This window comes from Argentina anserina, chromosome 4 (genome assembly GCF_933775445.1).
Source record: "Argentina anserina chromosome 4, drPotAnse1.1, whole genome shotgun sequence".
Classification (NCBI taxonomy): Eukaryota; Viridiplantae; Streptophyta; class Magnoliopsida; order Rosales; family Rosaceae; genus Argentina; species Argentina anserina.
In genome coordinates this window covers 23,325,024-23,350,989 of record NC_065875.1, presented here as the reverse complement: position 1 = coordinate 23,350,989, position 25,966 = coordinate 23,325,024, and the positions used below count along the sequence as shown (strand labels likewise).

The window sequence follows — 25,966 nt, the reverse complement described above, 5'->3', positions numbered from 1 at the left end:
ATAATAACCTAGTATATAGATACAAGAAATAGACAAGTAGATAATCGTTGTCCACAAATAGACAGGTACAGAGAATATTTATGCATGTGTGTGGGAGATACAAGAAAAATAGACTAGTAGATAACCGTTGTCCACAAATCTTTCTGTGTTTCTTGTAATTGTACGACTGCCTTTAGCCATCAAATTAAATGAAGGAAGGGGATATTAATTTCCAAGCGGAGATTTTTTGGTGTCCAGTGACATGTAATTTTCTGGACCGATCAGAATTATATTCAACAACGTAAACTGAGGCATGAACAATAATGCATATGCATGTAAATTGTGATTTCCATGGAAAACGCTTTTTGTGACCGAGAGAGGTCGATGAGCAAGTTACATGTATGCATGCACGAACCAAAATATGTAATTGGTTGACAAGTCTCTCATATATCTTTCATCAGGTACTTGTTAAAGATGCATCCATGTTAAAGATGTCAAGGCCAGACTCTTGTTCGATTCATTTGTTTTCGTCCATTTCCCTAGCTCGTCCATGAATGAACATGCTCATATATCGTTGTAACAACTGAAGGTCGACGCAGCCAAATGTCTCAGGTCGAGCGGCCACTGCCCTCGGCTATGCTTGTGTATTCTTTATGTAGCTTTGTTATGTGCTTCAAAATCAAAACATTTATTCCTACTGATACTGTTTTGGACTTCGATCGGTTTATACTTTATATATATAATAGTTTATATAAATACATATAATAGTTTATATATATATATATATATATATATATATATATATCTCACCACCCGGCCACCTCACACCAAACAAAGAAATTGAATATCTAACATGTTTGGAGCTGTTAATTAATCGGATGTACGTTGATCCTTCATCTGTGGTCATTATTATCAGCATAATTCTTACTGTCTTCATATATTGTGTACCCGAGTTCATGCATGCAACTCCTATACATAATTAGGACTAAATTTGAGGTGGATGGTCCAAAGGCTTCAGTGCACAACATACAAACACACGAACAAATATGCATGACTAAAATCAATATAGTTATTATATGGTTGTCAAAGCATATAAACAACTAATTAACATAAGATTGCATTCCTTGCACACTAAAAACTTCAACCATATTCCCATTAGCTTTTATGAGAAGATGGATAAGTTAAATCAATATTTCTTGTGGGAGGACACTGAGGCTAAGAAGACAGTTCACTTAGTCAATTGGGATACTGTTTGTCAACCTAAGTCCATTAGGGGCCTTGGTATTAACTATTAAGAAAACTTATGAGATAAATCAAGCCATGTTGGCTAAGATCAGTTGGAAATTTCTGCAAAATGATGCTGGTATGTGGGCTAATATGTTTCAAGAGAAATATTTAAAGGATATGGATATCACTGATCATGATTTTTGTGCTCTTTCTGATTGCTCTTAAGTTTGGAGAAGTATTTCTCATGGTGCTCATTTATTTATGAAAAATCTTAAGTGAAGAGTGGGAAATGGTAAAAAGATTAATGTATGGCATGATGTGTGGGTTGGTTCTTTACCTCTTATTGATTGTGATATTTCTTATGCTCCTATTGATCATAATGCTCTGGTATGTGAGTTTTGGTGTGATTATGGGTGGAATATTCAGCTTTTAAACTTTATGTTGCCTTATTATGTTGTCTTTCAAATTGTTAATGTTCAAACTGGTTTTTGTGATGATGATGCTGACTGACTTATTTGAGGGTCTACTTCTAATGGATGGTTCTGTGTTAAGTCTGCTTACAATTTTCCTTTTGAGATAAATAGCGCTCAAAACCATATGTGGAGATTTGTTTGGAAAGTGAGTTGTCATCCCAAGTTGAAAACTTTTATTTGGTATGTGATTCACAAGAAAATTTTAACTAATGTTTAAAGAGCTAAAAGAATGTTTACTACAAGTGCTAAATGTCTTATTTGTAACTCTGCAGATGAAAGTCTCATTCACCTTTTTAGAGACTGTTGCAGATCCAAGGCTATTTGGAATGGTATGAGTCATCCTGTTTCAATTGCTAATTCTTCTTCTCTTGATTGGAATGACTGATTGGCGGCTCAGCTTCACTGTCATTTTAAAGTCAAGAATAACATTCGGTGGTGCAATATGTTTGTCTTTATTTACTGGTTTATATGGAATTGGAGAAAAAGTGTGTTTTTGATACCTCATTTATCATGCATGTTTACACTGCTAAAATCATCTGAGATTATGCTGAAGAGTGGAGCTGCTCTCTAAGTCATGCTGGTTGATATAAGTTGAATATTGATGGAACCAGAACTCCTAACTCTGAGAAAATTGGTGTTGGATGGGTGATTAGAGATCAGCATGGGCATTTGATTCATGGTTTTCAAATCAACTTGGGGATTTGGGAGATTTTGGATGCTGAGGCTTGGGGTTTTTTTTTTGTCTGAAACTCATTGCCAAACATTATAGTGAAAATGTTGAAATTGAGTCTGACTCTGCCATTCTTATCCAACTTATGCAAAAGGATAACACTTTTATGCATCATCTTGGGTCTCTGCTTCTATGATTTCCAAACTACAGAATGTGAAGCTCTCTCATATTTTTAGAGTGTAACATGATTGTTGATGCCTTAGCCAAAAAGAGTATTTCTCATGAGTTGGGGCTGATTGAGTTTGCTACCATCATGCACATGCTGCGCAGGCTTTCTTGGACGATCTGACCAGTATTGATAGATGTATGCGCACATGAGCGTGATTTAATATTTAGTCTATGTGTTTTTTTATTTCTTGGTCTTTTAGGTCTCATTTGTAACAAAAAAAATCAACCATATGATCAGAAATGCAAGGACATAAATGTAAATGCACAGACTCCAACGAACTTCGTATCGCGCGAGCCGACTACTCTTTAATTACGGAAAAAGAAAAAAAAGACTCCCTTCTTCTTCGTCTTCGTAATTTTCAATCTCTGCAAAATATGGCGGTTAATTCTCCGACGAGTCGCTGCGCCGCTCATCTCAGCCGCACCCTCGCTCCTCGCTTCCCTCTCCCTCTCCTCAACCGGACCTTCCGCCGGCCCAGTTTCCGCCCCGACTCATCCCCCGCCAGGCTCTTCTCCGTCCGCTGCCACACGCCGTCGCCGGACGCCTCTCGGTCCAGCCGGCCCGAAGCTGCGATCAAGTCCTCCTCCGCCTCGTCCGCCATTGATTTTCTCACATTGTGCCACTCCCTCAAGGTAAAGATTTTCAATTGGGAAATTTGGAAGTGAAGAAAAATTAGGGTTTGTGTGTAAAGATTGAGACTTTGGTGTTGAAATGTGAGTAGACGACGAAGAGGAAAGGGTGGGTGAATCATGGAATAAAGGGGGAGTCGATTGCTGACCATATGTATCGCATGGCTCTGATGTCTTTGATTGCTGGCTATATCCCTGGTTTGAATAGAGAAAGGTTCCTCCTTTTTATTCATTTGAGTTTTCTAATTTGTGTACATTTTTATTCTCTTCGTGTTGCTTAGACTGTTTTTGTTTGTTTGTTTTTTGACAGGTGTATTAAGATTGCTATTGTGCATGACATTGCAGAAGGTACCCTTTTTTAGCCTACTTGAAAATGTTGTGATGGTGTATTTGGAAGTGTTTATTTAAGGGCAGTTTGTGTTTATAGTTGAAACAGATTGTATACATGAGATATTTGATGCTTTTGTTAAGTTTCCAATGATGATGATGAGGCTTTGATTTCTATGGAATATGAAGATTATGTAGTTCTATACTTTAGTAGTGTAGGAAAATGAATGAAAGAAGGGCTAACTGTGATGTTTGCCTCGCCAGTGCTTAGCTGATGCTCAAGGCTCTATGTTCTTATGATGATTTAGTAATATAAATTTTACTCATACAGTTTGTTTTCTGCTACATTAGTATGGATGGGGTGGTAGAGATGCTAGTAATTTGTTATTGTGCTGTTACCTTAGAGATTTTGGTCTTTGGTAGTCAAAAGCGTCATGGTTAATAGAGTATGTCTAGGGTACATGTCAGTCTGTCTAGGGTACCTATATCTATATATCTAGGCACATATTTTGGGGTATTGACTTTTGGTTGGTGTTTGGACTGTTCTTAGCTATTGTTGGAGATATAACACCAGCTGATAATGTGCCTAAGAAGGAAAAGAGCAGAATGGAAGAAGCAGCTTTGAACGAAATGTGCGTAGTTCTTGGTGGAGGGATGAGAGGTATCACTAAGTATTATTTTCGTGGAGTTCTTTGATTAATTTTAAGTAGTTGTCTTTTTGGTAGTATGTTAACCATTATGTTCTTATCTGCAGCTGAAGAGATCAAAGAACTTTGGGCAGAATATGAAAACAATTCCTCTGTAGAGGCTAATCTCGTTAAGGATTTTGACAAAGTATGTATTATATTGACTGGCATAAGTATACTCTGTGTGTACTTTTTTATGTATTTTCTGCGTGTATTTCTTATCTTAACATGGTCAATGCAACTGTGTCCAGGTTGAAATGATTCTGCAAGCATTGGAGTATGAAATGGGTATGTGTTTCATACTTACATTTCTTTCACTATAACTTTGTTTGGTTTCTGATATTCTGAATCCTGTAACAGAACATGGAAAAGTGCTGGACGAGTTTTTCATTTCCACAGCAGGTTGGCTTAAATCATTTGATATCTTTTTGATGCAGAAAGAGTTGATATTTTTTGGTTCCTCGTATGTGTTTGCAACTTAAATATTTCTTTTCAGGAAAGTTTCAGACTGATCTAGGGAAGAGTTGGGCAGCTGAGATCATTTCTAGGAGAAATACACAGCTGGGCGAAATCCAGAACTGATTTCCTCTTTGCAGTCAAAGCCGTTCCTTTTCTGAAGACACACCCTATGTGCATGTTCCCAGTACTGCAGGGAAATTACATGACCTAAACAAGTCTGATATAACAACTCTGGAGATATAGGCGAGAAAAGAGCAAGGAAAATGTCAGATAGGTGAAGACTGCTAACTGAACTGAACATGGAAGTAGGAAACCCTCTTTATACTTCATAATTTTGAATTTCCCATTAGTCACTTTCTCTGAATACATCAGTTAGAGGTCTGCTAAACTTTCTAACTTCTGTTACTATAGACTTGCTAAATTTTGAATGAATAGGATCAAACATTACGCAGGAAATGGTATCTTTTTTACATCTCTGGGTTGAGCAGACCCGAAAACGTAATAAGGTTTGGTAATTGGGTTTGGCGAGGTCAGTCTCAGTGTTCCAACCCAACTCAATGACATTGTTCACATGGTGATCTGATCTCTCTGTCACAATCATGAATAGAAAGCTTCTGATAATTTAGAGGCCCTTAAATTCCTACGTAGTATGATGAGCTTTAGTGGGAAGGCTATGATCTTTCACGTTCAGGTTAACAAGTGTTTTTCACTTGTGTTCACTCATGTTTGTTTGTGCAAACGTGTGTGTCAAATCTATGGTTCCTTTTACTTTTCGTAGCCATTCTAGCCTTCTAGATAGATATGCATCGCACCAACATATTTTGTTGGGAAATATTCTCTCATGAGTCTCATTATTGTGGTGAGGTCGGTATTTAACTCCAAATAAACACATAACGTCAGATTCTGTTACAAGAAGTGGAGATGATTAAGCAAGGATAATATTCCAGTTTTTACTTTATAGTAACCTTAGGAAAAAGTTTGAATAAATTTTTAGTAGCACTAGACATGAACTAGCACTATACCTCTGAGGTCTGAGCTAACCCAAACCATAAGTCGGACCTATGATGCATAACAGCTTAATCGTTCGTTTGTCAGGGAATCCCTAGTAGCTGTTGTTCTTTTCTTTAGCACAATTAGTGAATTAGGCTCAACATCTTTACCTAAACAAGTAGAGTAACTGATCTCCCTCACCGTCCAAATTAGCAGCAACAGGTGGATGCTATGCTTCACGGGCACCAAAACTGCAGAACAATACGAGAATAATTAGAGGGATAGCACATGACCTACCACTACCTTCAAGCTTTTGCCATTTCTGCAAGACAAGACCCACTTCTTTGTCTGCATGCTTCCAAATTAGTTTATTAACCACTCCTGTATTACAAAATACTGTGTGCTAATGAAGCATCTCAGTCTAAACCAATATTCATTTGCTAATTTAATTATTTGTGAACCATATTACTCACTCTCCTCTTGTATGCATGATGAATGAATGAAACAAATTCCTGTAAACAAAATAAAAGATTGCTCAATATCTGAGGTTGTCCTTGTACGTTCATATCGAGGAACAAATGATATTCATATATCCATCAAAATTCTCTATGGATATATATAAAAGGAATGGGGTCATCAAAATCTAATTAAAATGAAAAATATATACGTAGAACTAAGCTGGATATGCAGCAAGCATTATAAATGCGGTCAATCTCATGGCTCCATATAGAAAATGCCAAAAAGTACGCGCAACTTACAGCAATGCCCTACTTGTTTATGATATCAAATTAACGACAAAACAAGCATTTAGGGGAGGTGGGAATATTAATCTAATTTAATCATCATACTAAATAAAACAAGACAAAATTTTAATAACAATACACCAACTTTTGACCACTAATAATTATAGTTACTCAACTTCTAAAACTAACAAATCAGTACATGAACTAACAAACATAACACACTTTCGGTACATGCCGTGCATAACACCGTTAGTTGATGTGTTAGTTGACATAGTTTCAAGGGTAAATTTGTCTCTTTTGTGTTCTTCTCTAGGGGCACCCATTTCTCTCTCTGGGCATAGTCTCTTCTTCATCTGTTCTCCATTCTTATATATTTTGCAGACTATTTTTTTTTTTTGCATCCTACTGTTTTCTCCTCTTTTTTCTTTCTCATTTTCGCTGATTTTCAAGAATAAAATCAACTTACTAACCCTAACAGAGATTATAGACCATTATTAGCTACCTTTATAAAAACTCATGCCCATATGCAAGAACCAACTTACCTAGAAAACCCCCAGACCCATTCATTAGCACATCGTGTCGATCTCACTCTTTTATTTGGATAAATTCATTGTTTGATACTTTGATCCCACTTATACATAATTCACAATTTCACATAGCTACTGATCTATTCCAAAAGCAACAACATTATCTCAGGAGCATGCCCATATGATACCAAATCTGCATCTTCTTCACCTCTTATAATTTCATTTATCCATTTTAAGCTGGATATGAAAAAGAAAGAGGCTGATACATACCAAAGAGAAGAATAATCTGGCCCAGACCCGACCTCTGATCACATCACCACGACACCACATATGACCTATCAAAGCTTCAACAATCCAAACATTTACCATTTATCTAGAATTGATTTTGATGCAGTGGATTCACAGCAGAAGATGAAAAACGGGGAGGGAGACAAGGAAAAATACCAACTTAACCTTTGAAATTTGAAAGATTACATGAGCTTAACAGTGTATTTAACGGCATGTACTGAAAATGTGGATCTTTCTCTAGTTCATGTACTGAACTGCTATTTTTGAAAGTTTATTAACTATAACTATGAGTAGTGAGGAGTTGGTGTACTGTTGTTAAAATTCTCCCATAAAACAATGATGATTTCAATCTATTTTCACAAAAACGATTCTCATAACGCATAAGCTTCATATGCATAATTATATTATCATTTTCCATATTTTTGAAAAGTGGAAAAGGTCCAAATTTGCGAAGATTATAATGAGAGCGCTGACCAATATGAACACTAGCATTACGTTTACGTTGCGTCGTACCGAATGGATGTTTAAGAAAAGCTTAAAATATGGGGATGTAGGTAGACATTTATGATTTTGATTCTTTCTTTGGAAATTTATCATGATAATGATTTTCCCAAACCAAAAGTATTAGGAACCAATTTGTTATTATCATTAAACACTTGTATTCTTTGGGGTCATTATCACATAAGGGAGTTTCTGACCCTACAAACCGTGTCTTCTCTGTGTGAGTTGAGCTGCTTCAGTTCAGAGACAGTTCTTCTCGAGAGATTAAAGATTGGCTGCAATTTGGGGAGGACAATTAGCTCACGTGTGGATTTGGTAATCATTGAAGAACAAGTAACAGCGAGTTGGTGAAGAGAAAAAAAAAGGTTAGACCTTCCGAGATTTCTGCTTTTGTTTTGCCACATTTGGATACTTTATATGGCTTCACTTGGTCACCGAAAGATTGAGACTTTTAAGTGGTGAACACATTAGAGTGAGATCAGTGAATGGTTTTGTAGAACTATTGTTTCAGTTTGGTTGGAATTAGAGACAAAAGTGCTGTTATTATGTTGTGTTGATTTGGGTTTTGGCTGTAAACGAATTCAGGGGTGGAGGGTTTGGTTGGTGGAGTTTGGTGATAGGGAAGTTTGAGTTTTTGAGGTTTGGGGGAGTGTTGAGGTTTGATAAAGACTTGATTTTGATAACTGGGGTTTGATCACAATTTTGGCTTTTGTATTGGAACATTGGATTTGGTGAAAAAGATTGAGAATTTGATGATGATTTGTTAAAGATTGTGGAATGATGGTTTGATGAAGATTGTGGAATAGGAGATTTTATGTTCTGTATATCTGGATTTGGTTCTATATAGATGGCAACCAATTCGCCGTCTCCGAACTCATCTCCTTCAGCTGTTCCACCAGCTACTAGTTCAACACGACCACCACAGCCCAATGTAGAATCACCTGATTCCTCAAACTCCACAACTCAATCTCCACCACCTGATGTTCCATCAGCTCCTCCTCCAACTACATCATCATCAGCACCACCTCCAAATCCATCCCCTCCTTTAGTACCTACACCATCACCTCCAGTGAGTAAACAGTCTGATCCACCAGCCTCACCGCCACCGCCTTCTTCATCCACTGTGCCTCCTCCAGCTTCAAATTCTCCACCCCCTCCATCATCTAACCCCCCAAAGAGTTCACCTTCCCCACCACCACCAGTGTCTGATCCACCTGCAAGTTCATCACCTCCACTGCAGCCAGTTAGTTCACCTCCACCGCCAGCTTTAAGTCCTCCTAAGAGTTCACCTCCACCTCCATCATCAACACCCCCCAAAAGTTCACCTCCACCACCATCAGAGCCACCTAAGTCTCCTCCACCTCCACCTCCACCTCCACCAACAAATCCCCCTGAAACATCACCACCGCCTCCACCAACAAAGCCCCCTGAAGCCTCACCACCACCACCAGCAGTAGACCCACCAAAGAGTTCACCACCACCATCACCTATAGACCCACCAAAGAGTTCACCACCACCTCCAAAAGCTGAGCCACCCAAAAGTTCACCTCCACCACCAGCGCCAACTCCTCCTAAAAGTTCGCCTCCTTCACCGGCATCAGAGCCTCCCAGTAGTTCACCCCCACCTTCAAGCCCCAACACTCCCCCTCCACCCGATTCTCAACCAACTCCTTCAGCACCACCTCCAAAGTCATCAGCTCCACCTCCCAAAGTACTGTTCTCACCACCTCCACCCCCAGATGATGCTCCACCACCAACTCCTCAGATTCCAAGCCCGCCATCAAGTGTTTCAAACCCAACCGATTCCAATCCTACTGTGTCACCAAGTTCAAATGCCGTGAGTAATAAGGGTATTGGCACTGGAGGTGCAGTGGCAATTAGTGTAGTGGCAGGGATAGTAGTGCTTAGCTTCATTCTATTTGCTGTATGGTGCTTGAGGAGGAAGCAAAGGAAAAAGGTTTCTGGATCTGGAGGTTATGTTATGCCATCACCAATGGTATCTTCTACCCGATCCGGTAAATTTTGGTAACTTACTTTATCATGTTATATATGTACTTTCCCTCTCTACATTCTCAGTATTTTTAGTTTGTCACACTTAGAACGATAGACACTTCTGATACGACTTGTTTGAGTATTTGTGTTTGACTCACTTCCTATATATGGTTACATTCATGTGGGGATGGTTTATAGCCAAATAGTGTGCTATGAATTTACATCTTGCGAATATGGATAGTAATGTCTTACAGTTCTTACCTTTTCAAATGATCTGTATGGTGCAGTGATGTACAAGTTAAATATAGCGCAGTGTACAAGTCGTTCATCTAGATCTTTTCTGTTTGATTCTTCGATATATTTATCATGTTTTCTTATCTAGTTTCATGAAATCAGGATGTACTTTCAAAAAAAGAACAGGAAATCAGGTTATGGTTAAATTGACTGTACCCTATCAACTGAACTTATAAGGAGTACGGTGGTTAGCATGCTTTCAGATGTAACATTAATTGTTTTGAAAATGAAATCATTCAAATGAACTAATAAGGTTTATGTAACTTGTTCCCAGATTCATCATCATTCTTGAAGACACATTCTTCAGCTCCCCTTATAGGGAGTGGTTCTGGCAGTGATTTCGTGAATTCTCCTGCAGAACGAGCAGGAAGCAATTCAAGACCTTGGTTTACTTATGATGAACTAGTTAAGGCCACAAATGCCTTTTCATCTCAGAATCTCTTGGGGGAAGGTGGATTTGGTTCTGTATATAAGGGAGTACTGCCTGATGACAGAGTGGTGGCTGTAAAACAATTGAAAATGGGTGGGAGTCAGGGTGAGAGAGAATTCAAAGCTGAAGTTGAGACTATTAGTCGCATTCACCACCGCCATTTGGTTTCTCTGGTGGGCTACTGCATTTCTGAGAACCAAAGGCTGCTTGTCTATGAATATGTTTCTAATGATACCCTCTATTTCCATCTTCATGGTAAATATATACCCCCAAGCTTTGAAGAATTAGTTAATGTTGGTGGTTGATGTACTCATATTCTTGCACTTAAAATCACAGGTGAAGGTAGGCCAGTTCTTGACTGGGCCATACGTGTTAAAGTTGCTGCTGGTGCAGCTCGTGGAATTGCCTATCTTCATGAAGACTGTAATTTTCTACCCTTAGTATCTAGTCCAAATAACTGAGTCTGGATTTCATTTCCACAAGAAATTAAAGAACTTGGTACCAAGTGTTGCAGTTACTATAATTTCTTTATTTATTTTTAATATTTTCATGCAATAGATTATTGGCCGACATGTTTATTTGCTAATTACTTTGTTTCACATAATATCAGGTCATCCTCGTATTATTCACAGGGATATCAAGTCGTCAAACATTCTATTAGATAACAATTTTGAAGCTCGGGTATGCATAACTTCTCTATGAGTACATGTCAATACTCAATTTCAGGTAACCAGTAGATGACCATTCTCCTTTTTACCATACAGGTTTCAGATTTTGGACTTGCTAAATTGTGTCTGGATGCAAACACACATATAAGTACACGTGTCATGGGAACTTTTGGGTATGTGAGCCTAGTGTTGTTTGTATATGCGTACTATCTGTGTTATACACTTGTACCTATTCTTCAGGAATCCTGTACTTATATTGTTACGAGATAAATAGAATATAATGTTGTGCTAGATGTATATTGACTCCGCTTGATTTTCAGATATGTCGCCCCTGAGTATGCTTCAAGTGGAAAACTGACTGAGAAATCTGATGTGTACTCATATGGAGTTGTGCTTCTGGAATTGATTACTGGACGGAAGGCTGTGGATGCGGCCCAACCGTTGGGAGATGAGAGTCTAGTTGAATGGGTAAACTTATCATCAATCTTGTTATATCTTCTATTTGCTAAACTATAAATAATTAAATATTACTTTTACTTGTTCTTAGGACAGGAAATTGATATTTCACATGTGATATTTTTGAAGTCGAACATAAATTATAACCTCACAGCTAAGGTTGAAGTTCTGTTATTGGATGAGGTCCATTTCAAGTGCAACTATCTGATCAATTTTTAATTCCCAGCTTTCCTGATAATAAGATTCATTTTACTTCTCAGGCTCGACCCTTATTGGGTTATGCTCTTGACAATGAGGAATTTGATGGTTTGGTTGATCCAAGGCTTCAGAAGAACTATGTTGAAAGTGAAGTGTTCAGACTGATTGAGATTGCTGCTGCTTGTGTGCGACACTCATCTGCTAAGAGACCACGAATGGGACAGGTAATAAAGCTCATACTAATTTCTTATGTAGCTCATTCACTACACTAGACTGACTAGAGTGAACTCATCTTTCTTAGCATTCTTACACTTGTCAGGTTGTTAGAGCTTTCGATAGTATGGCCGCAGCCGATTTAACCAATGGAATGAAAGTGGGAGAAAGTGAGGCATTCAACTCGGCTCAACAATCAGCTGAGATTAGATTGTTTCAGAGAATGGCATTTGGTAGTCAAAATTACAGTACAGATTTTTTTAGCCAAGGAGAAGGATATAGTCGTGAGGTATAGTATATATGTAAAGAGATCATGATTTGTCTCAGCAGAGACCCTGATTTTTCTGCAACCTGAACTGCCTGCATCAGATGTAGAGACTAAAACCACATACTTTTTCTTGTTCATGTAAAGGGTCATTTTTTGCTTCAACCTGTCTTATAGTAGTTTCTGCACTGCTATTTTTTGCCCCTGTAATTATCTTGCCATGACCTTTGCCTTGGTGCTATAAAATTAATAAAATCAATTTTGTTAGCTATGGATCCATTTCTGAAAGTCTCTAACCCGATTGTTGGTATGTGAACTACTAACCTTTTTTTTTCCTGATGGAATCTGCTCTAACTTTGATGTAATGTGAATCTGGATTTGCCAATTTTTTAAAAACTAATTTGCTGGTGTTTTCAGTAAGGAAGAGAGATCTTTCTCTGAAACTGGAACTCTTAACAGCTGTCTAAGAAATCTTTGACCAAGCAGTAGAAGCCAAGTAACAATAGCGTTGGTTCCCTTCACATCCAATGATCCAATACTCTATTATATTGGATAACCCCTCTCCTAAGCTATAGTTCCATTGAGGTTTGGCAATGATTGAAGTATAGACCCATGTACAGCTTTTTTCATAAGCTATGTGCCACATACAATTCTGATTGCTTCACCCTTCCCTTCTGATTGCTTCACCCTTCCCATAACCTCCAAGGGAGGCAAGGAACTTATTCCCCTATGTCTCCTCTAAACCATTCTCTTCACCACCATCACCCTCTTCCTCCCGATTTCTTTGCCACCATGGAAGATTGCAACATGCTCGCTGCAGATTGCGTTGTGATCTCGTGCTGCTGCCAATGCTTGGTCCTCCAAATCACCATCTTCATCTTCTTCAAGCTTCCTTGCAAGTTGATCAAGAAAACAAGGGCCTACACCATGAAGAAGCTTCAACAAAGAAAGAAAAAAGGGATTGTTGTGGAAAGCAGAACAGTATATCAATGTGAAAACGACATTGTGAGTATCCTCGGAGAATCTATGAGATCTACGGAGGAAATCCACAGTTGCAGTTGTTGCATAGAAGAGGTGGACAAGGTTCTAGAGGAGATGTATCAGAGAGGAGAGTTTGGATTTGGAAGCTTTTGGGGTGGAGGAGAACTGGGTTTCTCTCCAACCCATCGTTTAGGAAAAGACGATCAATTCAACCCTAGTTTTGTACGATATCATTTGATTGAAATGAATCAAAGGTTTGACTCAGTTAGCTATTGAGTACTAACGCAGCTTAGCTAGCTATAGCCTGGTCAGATAGCCATTGATGAACAAAGTTCGTCATGTAATTATGTTTGGATCGGGTTCTGCAGATAAGCAACCAGCGCCATTGATGAACAAGTTCTGGAAGGAATGAGCTGGTTTGAGCTTCAGAATTTTATTATCTATTTCAGTACGTAAAGTCGGAGCTGACGTCATTTATATTATTGCATGTCAAATCAGAGCCTTAATTAGATGCTTCAAGACTTCAATCTAGAATTTTCCATTGATGCCAACATGTCTTGAATAAATTATCTTCAAATTAAATTCTTTTTCTTGTTCGACTTGGATTAATTTACACTCCATCATACTGACCACTTCATCTTCGAATTTTGAATTTGCTTATATAACTTTACAAGAAAAAGATTGTTGTATACTCAAACTTGCAACTCTATTTTTACATCAAAACGGATAAATTCTTCTACTAATTTTACTCAACTCATTACTGTATTTACTTTGAAGAAGAATATATGAATGAAGGTGGGTAAATAAATCTTGAGTCGTTAACAATGGTGGAACGCGTTGGACTTGGTAGGAGAGTTCCAAACGATAGTTGACCCTAGAAAATTTCAAAATTCTCCATACCAAAATAGTAATAATACCATACTTAATTAACTAAATAAAGATAATCACCCTCGGTAAAATTACTAGACGAACCCTTCTAATTATTACGTACGTTCATAATTCATCTACCCTCATAGCATTTTACTACAACGCGCTTTTCAGTTTCAGCTTAACAAAAACCGAAAATGAAGAAGAAGATAGCCACCATACCCCTTTGACATTTCTATTCGATCATTAACAAAATCATAGAACAAGTCGAACCCCTTCAACCAATTCCTAACTCCATAACCCCAAACATAAACACAACCGCAAACCCTATATGTTTTCAAACCTATATCCTTAAATTCTCAGACGACTTTCATTTCCGAGTTTTCTTAGTTTCTTCTTCGATTTCGGGTTGTTAAATATAATGATGGCGAGGCTCGAGACCGAACAGCTCAAACAGCTTAAAGACATCTTCATGAGGTTTGACATGAACTCCGACGGCAGCCTAACCCACCTGGAGCTGGGGGCGCTGCTCCGGTCCCTCGGTGTCAAGCCCCACGGCGACCAGCTCCACGTTCTGCTGAACAACATGGACGCCAATGGAAACGGCGCTGTTGAGTTCGAGGAGTTGGTAAACGCCATCTTGCCGAATATGAACGACGAGATTCTGGTGAACCAAGAGCAACTCATGGAGGTGTTCCGGTCGTTCGACCGCGACGGTAACGGCTACATAACGGCGGCCGAGCTGGCGGGGTCGATGGCCAAGATGGGACACCCCTTAACGTACCGGGAGTTGTCTGATATGATGAGGGAGGCCGACTCCAACGGTGACGGTGTCATCAGCTTCAACGAGTTCGCCACCATCATGTCACGGTCCGCCGCTAACTTTCTCGGAATATGACAGAATGGAAGTGGCCGGCGGTTAGGAGAGGGAGCCACCACTTTAGGCGTGTTTCGTTCGTCATTTATGGGATGACCTGACTCTTTCAATGCAAGCTGACTTTTATTAGTTGAAATTTTCTTCTTCTTTTTATCTTTAATCTTCTAAATTATGTGCATGTTTTTATATGTAGAAGAGAATTTCAAGTGTACATGATTTGAAGAAGATAGAAAGTGTGTGCGTGAATTTCTAGTAGTTAAGATCAGAAGAGAATTACCAATAAATTATTAATAGAATTGAAACATGTAAATTTTGCCGCAGAAATTGTTGTGTTATTACTTATCTTTTGAACTGATCGACCTACGTACTATTCCAAATTGTTCTCACTCTTCTATTTTTATCAATTTCTGTTGGGAATAATCATGTGACCTATATATCAATTTTTATCATACCTCGGGGCATAGCAGAATTTCTCTCATTGTAGCTATCTGCATGATTTATGAGAAGGGACCGGAGTTGTTAACTGTATAAAAATATGTCTGACCGAATAAATAGAAATATAAAAAAGTAACGTACACAGACTTTAGACAAAGAGAAATGCTTTCACTCTTCCATATTTCCAGAACAAGGTATTAATCAAACATCGCTCTCGATCAGGGATGCAGCCATTCATTGTAGCCAAGTTCAAGCTAATGCTACCCCTACAAAATAGCAAACTGAGGGCAGCAGAATCTCTTCAAGATCCTAAGCCTGCAAATCTAGTCCATCCCACATAAAACCAGAGTGACGAATTCCAGAATGGGGCATTGAGGAACCTGTTTCTGAAATGCTCTATCCAAGTTATCAATTTTTATCCGAGTAATCTCATCTGCAACCTACCAGTGTGGCAGTGTCCAACTAAACGTCGGTTATAAAACAAAAAAAATGTCGTCTGAATCACAGTCACACGACGGTTATAAAATAAAAGCGTCGTCTGATGCAATTTTTGCAGCAGTGATTATTCTTCTCCTTGCATATGAGTTTGATCGAATATGCATGGATATCAGAGTTTTCCCCTCGGTTCAGGTCACATGCTCCATTTTGTAAATGAAGAAGTTGCCTACCAGCTAGAATTTCATTTATGATTTTTTTCATTCCATATTGTACATGAAGACCTACACCTTTTAATTAGTTATTTTCATGCATGTTTGGGATTGCACAAACAAATCCTTCAGAAACACGCATATATGTTGCACAAATTCTCGAGGAAGAAAAAACTTATTGCAGGACTTGCAGGCAGTTCAGTTGTAATTGAGTCATCAAAACCAGTAATCGATAGATGTGAAAGGAGAGGAACAGTTGTGAGATTAGACCGAAAATAGTCAATTAGCAAGAAAAATGAAGAAAGGAATTGAACTTTGATTCAAGAAAAAGCAAATTTATTGACATCTACAATGACTAATTACACTCGGCTTATACAACTCTACATTTTATAAAGAACCTACCCCTTAAATGATATCTAAATAATGCTGCTTCTGTACATAGCTAGCTGACTACAGGGTCTACGTTCTCCTAGCTAGAACAAGTAGAACCAAAAAATCTCGTATGTTTTATATATGCAATCCAAACATGTACAGGGTCCTGACGCTCAAAAAATGATAGAGATTCGTGAGGTGTGTATTCTCTGAGACGTAACTGATCCAGATGCAAATTCTATGCTATCTTCTTACTTTGTTGGCCCTAGCTGCTAAGCGTGCTGTGAAACCAACGGTTGTTGGCCGCAAAGATCTCTGCCGAACCAAATCACAAAACTCGGGATCATTTGACTGTCCCTCGTACCTAATCCATTGTATCATTTTATGATACAAAGGAAAGAACCGCATCCGAAGTGTGGAGTATGTGAAATATGGGAGTAGAGCTGAGATTGGCACAAGCAATGTGATAAGCCAGAAAGAAGGGCTGGGGGCAAGGGTTTCAATGAAGACTTTGTAAGCATTGGTAGAGAGCGTGGGTGACATGGCTCCATATCCTAGCATAAAAAGATACCAGAGAACAATGGAACCCCAGATAACAAGGTGTTGTATCAAGGTGAAGTAACTAATGGCAAGTGCCATCTGCAAGTTCACAACCCAAACTGTGCATGTGTACATTGTTGCTCCTACAATGTCCTTCCCAGCAGTTTTCCCATCAGGATGGAAGGCACATGGTTGTAGCGCTTTCATGCAGAAAAAGAAGATAATCACAGCACTTATTAGTGCATTCAACATCCAACCGATTATTCTACGCCAGCTGAATAGAATATTCTGCACTCCTTCTTGGTACAATAGAGGGAACTGTCATAGAGAACAGAATAAAAAGTATGTTCAGTGAAGTCGGACATAACACACTGGTGATAATACCAGTCTGAACTGTATTCTATGCTTTAAGGTATACCAAGTTAGTTTACCTTGAGACAGAATCGTGCAGAGACATCCTGGTCGAAAATTCCCATGGCAACCACCGGAAGAGATGAGAAGAATACATTATATAGTGACAAAAACCAGTCATTATATGCAGGCTGTCCAGAAAAGGTTGTGGATGCCTCGTATAGGAATAGTGTTAAACCAAATGTGATGTTCTTGTAGAAGAAGTAGCAAATCTGCAAATAAATTTTAGCACGTCAAATCATTGTCAAGCTTTAGTTCTAGAATGCATGAAGATTAAGCATGCCAAATTGTCTATTTAATTAAAACCTCAAGTTTATTTGATAGCAAATGAAATGTATTACCATTGATGAGATTCTTCTGTAACACCAATGTCCGTGCACCAGCAGCAGGCGCTCCAAATAACGAAATTGTGCAATAGCAATATCACTTGACATGACCGCCTGGAAAGAAAATAAACATGATAAGTTTACAAGAATAAAAGTTCAGTGAAATTACAGAAACAGAAAACAAATTATAAAACATGAAGAATCTGTAATCTACCTGCATTCCTTCAACACCACTAATTCCAATCCCAATATCTGCTTCTTGGAGCATTCCCACATCATTGGCGCCATCACCAATTGCAAGAGTTGTTTTCCCAGTTTCTGATCTGACCAGTCTAGTGACCTTTTATTATTTCACCATATAAAACTAATTAGTTCCTAAATCTGAGTTTGATTAAAAAAAAAGTGCAAGATATCATCCTTATGGAGGTCTTATATAGAAAGAGTCCCCCTTTAAGATAGCAATTTGTAACATACCAGTGCTTTCTGTTTTGGTGATGAACGGCAACAAATAACAGATGCACAGCCAATTGCAAGCTCTAGAAACAATGACTTCATATCATCCTCAAGAGCATACGCAAGAGACTTTCCATCAATGATCAATGCATATGCCTCGGAACTCCCACTTGATGCTGTAAGCTGGGCCTTTCCCTTATTCATCTGATGGAGGACACTTGCTCGTGATGCCTAAAACATAAGTCAGCAGGATCCTATTAGCATCATATATCTCCAACTTTTTCAAATACTCGTGTCAGCTACAGTTTTATGTTGTACATAGTCCAATCAAGATTTGGAACAATATTTTACTTGAGCAAAAAAACATTTTCAATATATCTAGTTTATAACATGTACACAACTACACATACTGTATACGAATAAGTTTATAAAGCTTTACCGAGGTGATGGTATCCTTATCTCCTTCCTTTTCCAGCACCTTAATGTCTGGAGACTCCAAATTTATCATAATCTGCTTCATTCCTTGTCTGAGTAAGCTACAGGCAAACCTGCAGGTTAACAATTGTGTTAGAGATCTTCATCAGTATAAAAATTAATGGTTACCTTACCCCAAGTAATTAATGTGCATAAATCATACCCAATGTTGATGGCAGTTTCCATCTTGTCTCCGGTCAAAACCCAAATCTTAATTCCTGCTTGGGCAAGCTTGTCGATACAATCAGGAACCCCATTTTGAAGTTTGTCCTCAACAGCTGTTGCACCAAGAAGAATTAGATCCTTCTCAACATTGTCTGTTACTTCATCAATCAATGTTTCGCGGTCTCCACTAATTGAGTTCTTGGCCTTGATAAGTTTTGCATTGAACTCTGTGTATTCATCTTCCTGAAGTTCACGGTAGGCGAGTATCAAAGTCCTCAGCCCTGCATCAGCATACCCATTCAAATGCTCCTTTGTCTCTTCTTCAAACTCCCTCCCATTTTTAGCAAGCCTTTCAAACATGACACTGGACAGAAAATGAGCTGAGCTGGTTAGATTCTAGAAATTGATAAACAATTCGAAATAAGGAAGAAGGGACTGATTTGAGGTTTTAGGGAGTTGACACGTACTTATCGGCACCTTTAGAGAGCAATAATATAGTTCCTTCATCATTTCTTACAATCACAGACATCCGCTTCCTAGTGCTGTTGAACTCTAACAGATTCAAAAGAGTGTACAACCTGCAATCCAGAAAATGAAAATAATCTCACATTAATTTTTTGCAAGTACAATACAGTTAAGAACTAAATAATAGTGTGGGAAGAAACACACCAAAATCAAGTGAAGAAATGTAACAAGATGCAAAACAAAGGTAAAACTGTAATAGAATGCGTTGGTTATTGATTATTGTACAGTAAGCTTGCAAAACAAGACCGAAGCTTGAGGTTAGCGGTTGTGCATCATCGTATCTCCTAGCTAATGGGTAGTCAAATGAATTAAAACTTCACAAGAAAGTACCAAAAAGTTTAATATGAACAAGATAGAGCCTAAAGCATGCATTGCTATGCCAAGCTGTATATTTCTCTCCAGAAATGCCCCATCTTCCTATTAAGGAAGAGAAAAATTTCTCTGATATATTACAGCACTAATATCACTTTATTTTTCCAATGCAGAAGAGATTATAAATTTATATTAATATGCCTAGTGTCGAGTGGTTCTGACATCAATGCAGAGGTTCTGGGATTTCAATAAAGCTGAATAAGGCTGTTGGAGATTTCTACTCAATATGAAAACAATGAAATGCACTGACCTTTCAACTTTCTCTCCAGAGGCCCTGTCCAACTCTCTCACTGATATGCTTGTTTGCGTCCTTTTATAGACTTCGAAACCAACTTCTCTAGCTGCAATCACAAATGCTGCTTCATCAGGAGACTCAGCCTCATACATAACCTTGCCAGTTACTTCATCAACTTCTGGAATGGCTGTATGGCAGACTGCTAATAAGCGGAAAAAATTCTGGATGAGATCTCCATGAGGCTCATTAACCCAGTTTCCATTCATGATTCTTTCATCTTTAAAATTAAAGCCTTTAATGGGTGCAGTGTCATCCTGCTCTCCAGCAAGAGCTTCATGAACTGGTGAACCATTTCGCCTGCCCATAGACCTCTCAACCTCTGTAAAACCACGGCCGTAAGCTGTTCCAGCCACAGAACATTTGATGAACTCCATTGAATTGCACGTCAAAGTTCCAGTCTTGTCCGAAAGAATTGTGTCAACTTGGCCAAGTTCTTCATTCAAGTTTGAGGTACGAGCATGAGCTGGTTTATCAGCTTCTTCATAGTACATGTGAATATCTTGATTGATGAAGACACTCTGAAGAACTTTAACAATTTCTATTGACACATACAAGGAGATAGGGATGAAGTTAGCATATAACATCAGAGCAGTCAGGAAGTGATAAATTCCTGCCATAGGAGCTCTTTTGGGATCAAAGTATTTTGTAGAATTATCTGGCTTCAGATACCACCTTTTCATGACCCCATTGTCTATGTCATCACTGGTTTCAATGCCAAAGAAAATGGATCCAACCGAAGCCAATGTAAATAAAACACCAAACAAGAGGTAGATGATTTTATCCATCTTCTTCTCAACTCTGCTTCTCTTTGAAGGAGGGGGAGTGGAGTTTTGAATAACCTTTGTATCAACACCGGTGAAGATAACCACTCCGTATATGTATTCAGTATTACGGAGTTTAGAGTCTCTGAGGAGAAGCTGTTGAGGAGAGAGGGGATACTGCTGCTTTTCAAAATCCATAGTTCCAACAAATGAATACAAATTTGCATTTGGATCCTCACATTTCACCATGGCATGAAAATCCCTGATGCTGGTGTCCTCCTGTAAAGATGAAGTCACCTCCAAGGATTGTTTCAACTTTAAGTTTGTCTCACCATCAAGGTTCATTGTCTCAACATAGCAGATTGCATCTTCATAACTAGAAGAAAGTAACAGGAGATCTGTTGGAAAGAATTCATCTTTTTCCACTCTCACTATATTACCCACTCTCAGATTCTTCCATTCAGTATAGTCAAAATCGCCACCACCCTTGTGCACTTTAACCTTTCTATTGTTCACTTCATTATCCTGAAAAAAAAAAAAGCATTCGACATTAGTAAACTTAAACTTTTATATCTGATATCCTACCGGAAAGAATCAATACAATAGTACTAATCAGATTACAACTGTTGCCAATAATCTCCAGCAAGTCAAACAATTCGGTTCATTCCATACATCACAAAGATTAAGCACAAAACATAACACAATCAACAGAAACTCCTAAACAATCTCCTATCAGAAAATATAATATTGAAAACTCAGAATTCCCTAATACTTAAAATCTATCTGGAAAACACATCCTAATGTTGACTCTGCATACACAATGGAATCCATGTACTGTAAACAAAAGACAACCAATTGAAACACGGTCATTACCTGCTGTTTCCGACGCCAATCTTCGATCCCCTCCTTCGTCATCGTCGCGCTAATAATGAAGATCAGAGGAACGATGGCACTGACAGCAGAGTATGGAGCCAGAGGAGTGAAGGACAAAACTCCAGTAACCAAGAAGTAGAAGTTAGCTACCCTCCTGAACTGCTCAAACAAAGACTTGGGCAAGAATGTAGCCACTGTATACTTAGTAGTACTAACATAATTATCTGCATAATTTCTAATCCCGGCCTCAAATGAATCCGGTTCGTTGCAGAAAACCACTCTGGAAAATCCTGGCCCTCCAATCTGTGAATGCTCCTCCTTCAAAGAAGCTCTACCGCGCTTGAAAGAATAGATCTTGCTGAAATGCAGCCTTCTCTTTCTCCCACCACTCTTCCCCATTTTCTTCTCTCTTTACTAGCACAAAAGTAAATGCCAACCTAAAAAGGCCAAAACTTTGACGCTGTACTAAATGCGAAACCGAAACTAGTTTAAACCCAGAAATACAACCCAACTCAAACAAGTGGAGTTTAACTCACTTGAGCAAATCCTCACTGTAAAAAGACAGCTTCTTTGTTCAAGAAGGACCAAACCCAGCTCCACAACACCCCAAAAGTTCACAAATATTAAACACAGAGACCCAAAACAAGAGAGCTCAGAATCCCAGTAATTTTAGAGATTAATAAAACTTGAATACTGGACAGAGGAGAAAAAAGAATAAATGAAATAAAAGAATCTGCACATAGAAAAAAAGAAAAACCCAGAAAGACTATCGAGAAGCTAGCAAAGCAGAGAGGTTTGTATGGTACAGGTAGCAGCAGGACCAACCCAGTTTATGTAATCTACAAAAAAGCTTTGGCACCCAAAAAGAGCTATATTTTTGTAGCAGCAAAACCAAAAGAGTGAATATATATAATTATGAAAAAAGGCTCAAGAAGGACATGAAATAGATGAAAGGTTTGAATGAGATATCCGGGTTCACCAAGGTAGAAGAATAAGAAGAAGAAGGCTTTGAACAAAGACTTCGTTTTGGATCTCGCATTTCCTTGACTTTGGCTTCTAGGAAAGACGCGGCATTTGGCTTTTGGTCTTGGTATGGTACTATGATTTATATTCAACCAAATTCAACTTACTTCCCAGAAAACAAAGAAGGATAGGAAAACTTAAAATGTGTGAGAGAGATAAATAAGAATGGAGTTTTCTGGGAAATTTCAAACCCGCGGGAAAAGTTGTTAGAAGCAGAGAAGAATGGTGAGGAAGAGTGTTAATGTTTAAGGGGGTCTGAAATGGAAATGGTCTTCTTGCTTGTCCCTCCCTCCCAACTGTGATTAGAATAAGACCAAGAAAATGGAAACATAATTACCTTAGTGCAATTATTAATCACAAGGGATTAATTTAATTGATTAAAATGAAGCAATAGGAGGGAATGATGAAGATTGAAGATGACACATTAGCAGAGTTTGTGGTTAAGCAGATGATAAAAAAAGGAACAGAAAGTTCTGTTATTTTTTATCCTGCTTAACCAGAAATTTGTTGCCAACACTTTCAGAGTCTGGGGAAGTTGTTCAGAGCAGAAATTTACTGAAAATTTGGGATTTGTATTCCAGTAATTTTTTTGTTGCTATGGTTTAATTATAGAAGTTTGATTTCATTGGTTGAAAAACAAAATAGAAAGAGAGGAGTTTAAGTTGTAGTTTGAGACAAAAATGAAACGTGGCGATTATATGGGGCATAAGGGACGGGTCAAACACTCTGTACAGAGCGACAGGAACCAATGGTCTCTTCCCATTTCACATGCAAGAACTATGCTTGTCTGTTCATTTGTTGCTTCATGATTTTACTGGCCTTTTTTTTTGCTCTTTTAGTTTCTGTAATGTTTATCTAGCTTATTCAAATTAAAGAACTCTTTATTCACTTTTTATAAAGCACATTTGTCTGAGTTAGTGATGTGATTTGATTTTTACTTAGTATGAAACTTTTAGTTTTACTAATTTTGTCTACCTTGGAAGGAATATATATCTAGTGCAATTGATACTGTGCTTTTGTTTGGAAAATGAATTGTGTGAAAAATTTAACGATTTAATTGGCTAGTATAGGTAGTTAAATTGTTGTGAAACAAAAAAGTAGTTGGATTCCTTCTACGCGTTTAAACGTGCAAATTTGTAATTAGAAACTTGTAGGGTGGATACAAATTAAACCGAGATAGAGAACCATAGTTAACATCATCTATCAAATGTAGAAATTTATGAATCGGAATTTTTTTTCTTTTTTGGCAATGTTTAGAACAGTATCTCTATATGTAGGAGAGTTTAGAGTTTTCCAACTTGATAGAGAAATCTATCATTAATCACGAGATAAAAAATACATTGAACTAGGATGTACATATTTAACATGCCATCAACTTGTCGTTACAATGATATCTCATTCATCTTCATGCATGCAGAGAAAGACCATATTTATGTTCACCTTTTTTTTTTGGACGAATAGATGATATATGTGTGTGTGTGTGTGTGTATATATACGTGTATTTCAGGAGGAGTTAATTAAATGATATGAGCACATGTACAATTACTAGAATATGAAGGAGGTAAGTGGCAAAGAAGCCGCCGAGCCCGTGAAAGAAACAAAGACGGAGATAGAGACCGTTTGGCCAGTATTGACGAGCATCACGTACATAATGTATCTCTGCCTACGTACTAGAACAAATTGCCGTCAGGTTATCACAGGTCACCATTCACCAACAGCTTTGTGGATTTACAGAATGTTTTTGCCGTACTTAAGATCGATAAGCTAGCTCTGCCGGCGATGGCTTTCACTAGTACTCGATCACTTCAGTTTCTTCGCCAGTCACTGCATGCATGCATGCCAGTTCATCAGTCATTAGAAACTGTAGCTGCCTGCATGTATGCCTTAACTATCGCAGTGTTCACTGGAACTCTCATTTTTATTAATATCGGTCGTCCATCCATGTTATAGCTAATTAGCTTATATATAAATGATTCATGTTAATTAATTGATTAATGTTTCGAGCTCAACTGGTGATGAAAGGAAATTAACTAACTGCAGATAGAGCTGAATATATCAATAATCTTAGCTAAATGTCATTCACCTGGTGCCTAATCGTTGCTTCGTTTTCATTTAGCAACATATATACCACGAAAGATCTGAGGTAGACATTTCCGATATGAAAGCAACATCAGTGTCAGTGCATATAACAAGAAAACCATGTGTGTATTGTTGGCATGGGTACATGAAAAAGAGCTAGCTTGTTCCATAAAACAGCAATAATGCATGAAAGATAAGACAGGTTGCTCCATACCTATTTAAAATGGTGACAACTGAAATCTTGGCTCCCCTAGAACTCAAAACCAAAACCTAGCTAATGCAGGAGTTAGTGTCATTAGGGTAGGTGTGATGAAGGAACTTAAGTCCTTAAGCTAGCTATACCATTTATTGGTGGACGCTCTAGTAACACTAAATTTTAACCTACAGCCAATATAACCAGTACGTTTACCACCATCCTCTAGCTATATATTCTCTACCCGACGTTAGGAAACTCAACTGCCAAACTAATAAATATAATTCAGGCACCACACTAGAGTACGTCTAATAAGGTCAATTTTTCCGGTAACTTTCAGTTTCATATGATAGATACTCTGTTTCAATCTCAAGTAGCATATATAGTTAGGTTCTAGCTCTTTCATTATATATAGTTTGACATTGAGCAAACTTATAACCCAAAAGATTAAAAATTAAATGATTGACTTCCAGAAGGAAGAATATCCATAGCTAGTTAGGTGTTAATCAAATGAATTAGTACGCTATATGCGTACCTTCATATTCAATAATTTGGACACGCTCACAGTAGGATACAAGACCAAAAGGTACGTGTTCGTTGTTAATCCGAGAAGATACATATATCCATCTATTTATCTGGCCCTCATGCATAGGATATTAACAAGATTAAACGTACTGGTGTCTGGTGGCGACCGTAGCCTGCGATCCCTATCCTGATGTTGATATGATTAATTCGATATTCGATATGTGCAGGAAACTTATTAAACTACCCAAAATTATAATCATGATACATGATAGATGCGTACAAGAAGTTGCATTATCTATATACTGAAATGGTCAGCTTCTAACAGCTATTTGTCTGAACTCTCCGAACCTTACAGAGGAATGTTATTTTAAGATCCAGATCACCCCTTTTGACTAACCAGACAAATAGCCACGATGGATATATGAAATGTGAAGGAAAAGTATATACAATTTTTAGGGTTTGTATCATTGCTTACATGACCTTGAGAAACATCTTCCGCAATTTTGTTAAGTTTCTATGAAAATCATC

The 25,966-nt window shown here is 38.1% G+C and overlaps 5 protein-coding genes across 6 annotated transcripts; 4 read left to right on the top strand and 1 right to left on the bottom strand.

Annotated features, from left to right (window-relative positions):
* Positions 1-2,863: 2,863 nt before the first annotated feature.
* On the top strand, positions 2,864-5,588 carry LOC126790453 (5'-deoxynucleotidase hdd1). 2 transcript variants are annotated; one of them, XM_050516689.1, is made up of 8 exons: positions 2,864-3,210; positions 3,300-3,421; positions 3,518-3,555; positions 4,085-4,195; positions 4,289-4,368; positions 4,472-4,508; positions 4,581-4,622; positions 4,728-5,588. In XM_050516689.1, the coding sequence occupies exons 1-8, from the start codon at positions 2,953-2,955 to the stop codon at positions 4,730-4,732; spliced, it is 693 nt and encodes a 230-aa protein (XP_050372646.1). In that variant the 5' UTR covers positions 2,864-2,952; the 3' UTR covers positions 4,733-5,588. The 2 variants fall into 2 exon arrangements, with proteins under 2 accessions (XP_050372646.1, XP_050372645.1); XM_050516688.1 differs by having other exon boundaries at positions 2,865-3,210; positions 4,717-5,376.
* Positions 5,589-8,322: 2,734 nt separating this feature from the next.
* Positions 8,323-12,502, top strand: LOC126790445 (proline-rich receptor-like protein kinase PERK9). Its single transcript, XM_050516680.1, has 8 exons — positions 8,323-9,743; positions 10,289-10,699; positions 10,781-10,867; positions 11,055-11,125; positions 11,209-11,285; positions 11,433-11,580; positions 11,829-11,990; positions 12,086-12,502. Exons 1-8 carry the CDS (start codon positions 8,576-8,578, stop codon positions 12,272-12,274), a joined length of 2,313 nt encoding a protein of 770 aa, XP_050372637.1. The 5' UTR covers positions 8,323-8,575; the 3' UTR covers positions 12,275-12,502.
* Positions 12,503-12,741: 239 nt separating this feature from the next.
* On the top strand, positions 12,742-13,656 carry LOC126790457 (uncharacterized). Its single transcript, XM_050516695.1, has one exon. The coding sequence runs from the start codon at positions 12,974-12,976 to the stop codon at positions 13,499-13,501; it is 528 nt and encodes a 175-aa protein (XP_050372652.1). The 5' UTR covers positions 12,742-12,973; the 3' UTR covers positions 13,502-13,656.
* A 666-nt stretch (positions 13,657-14,322) lies between these two features.
* Positions 14,323-15,323, top strand: LOC126790458 (probable calcium-binding protein CML16). Its single transcript, XM_050516696.1, has one exon. It carries the CDS (start codon positions 14,514-14,516, stop codon positions 14,988-14,990), a length of 477 nt encoding a protein of 158 aa, XP_050372653.1. The 5' UTR covers positions 14,323-14,513; the 3' UTR covers positions 14,991-15,323.
* Positions 15,324-16,534: 1,211 nt separating this feature from the next.
* LOC126790441 (putative phospholipid-transporting ATPase 9) lies at positions 16,535-22,895 on the bottom strand. Its single transcript, XM_050516674.1, has 10 exons — positions 21,619-22,895; positions 19,940-21,270; positions 19,260-19,370; positions 18,791-19,156; positions 18,593-18,701; positions 18,175-18,384; positions 17,915-18,040; positions 17,716-17,814; positions 17,395-17,586; positions 16,535-17,281 (listed from the first exon to the last, which is right to left on the bottom strand). The coding sequence occupies exons 1-10, from the start codon at positions 22,015-22,017 to the stop codon at positions 16,667-16,669; spliced, it is 3,558 nt and encodes a 1,185-aa protein (XP_050372631.1). The 5' UTR covers positions 22,018-22,895; the 3' UTR covers positions 16,535-16,666.
* Between the last annotated feature and the right edge of the window lie 3,071 nt (positions 22,896-25,966).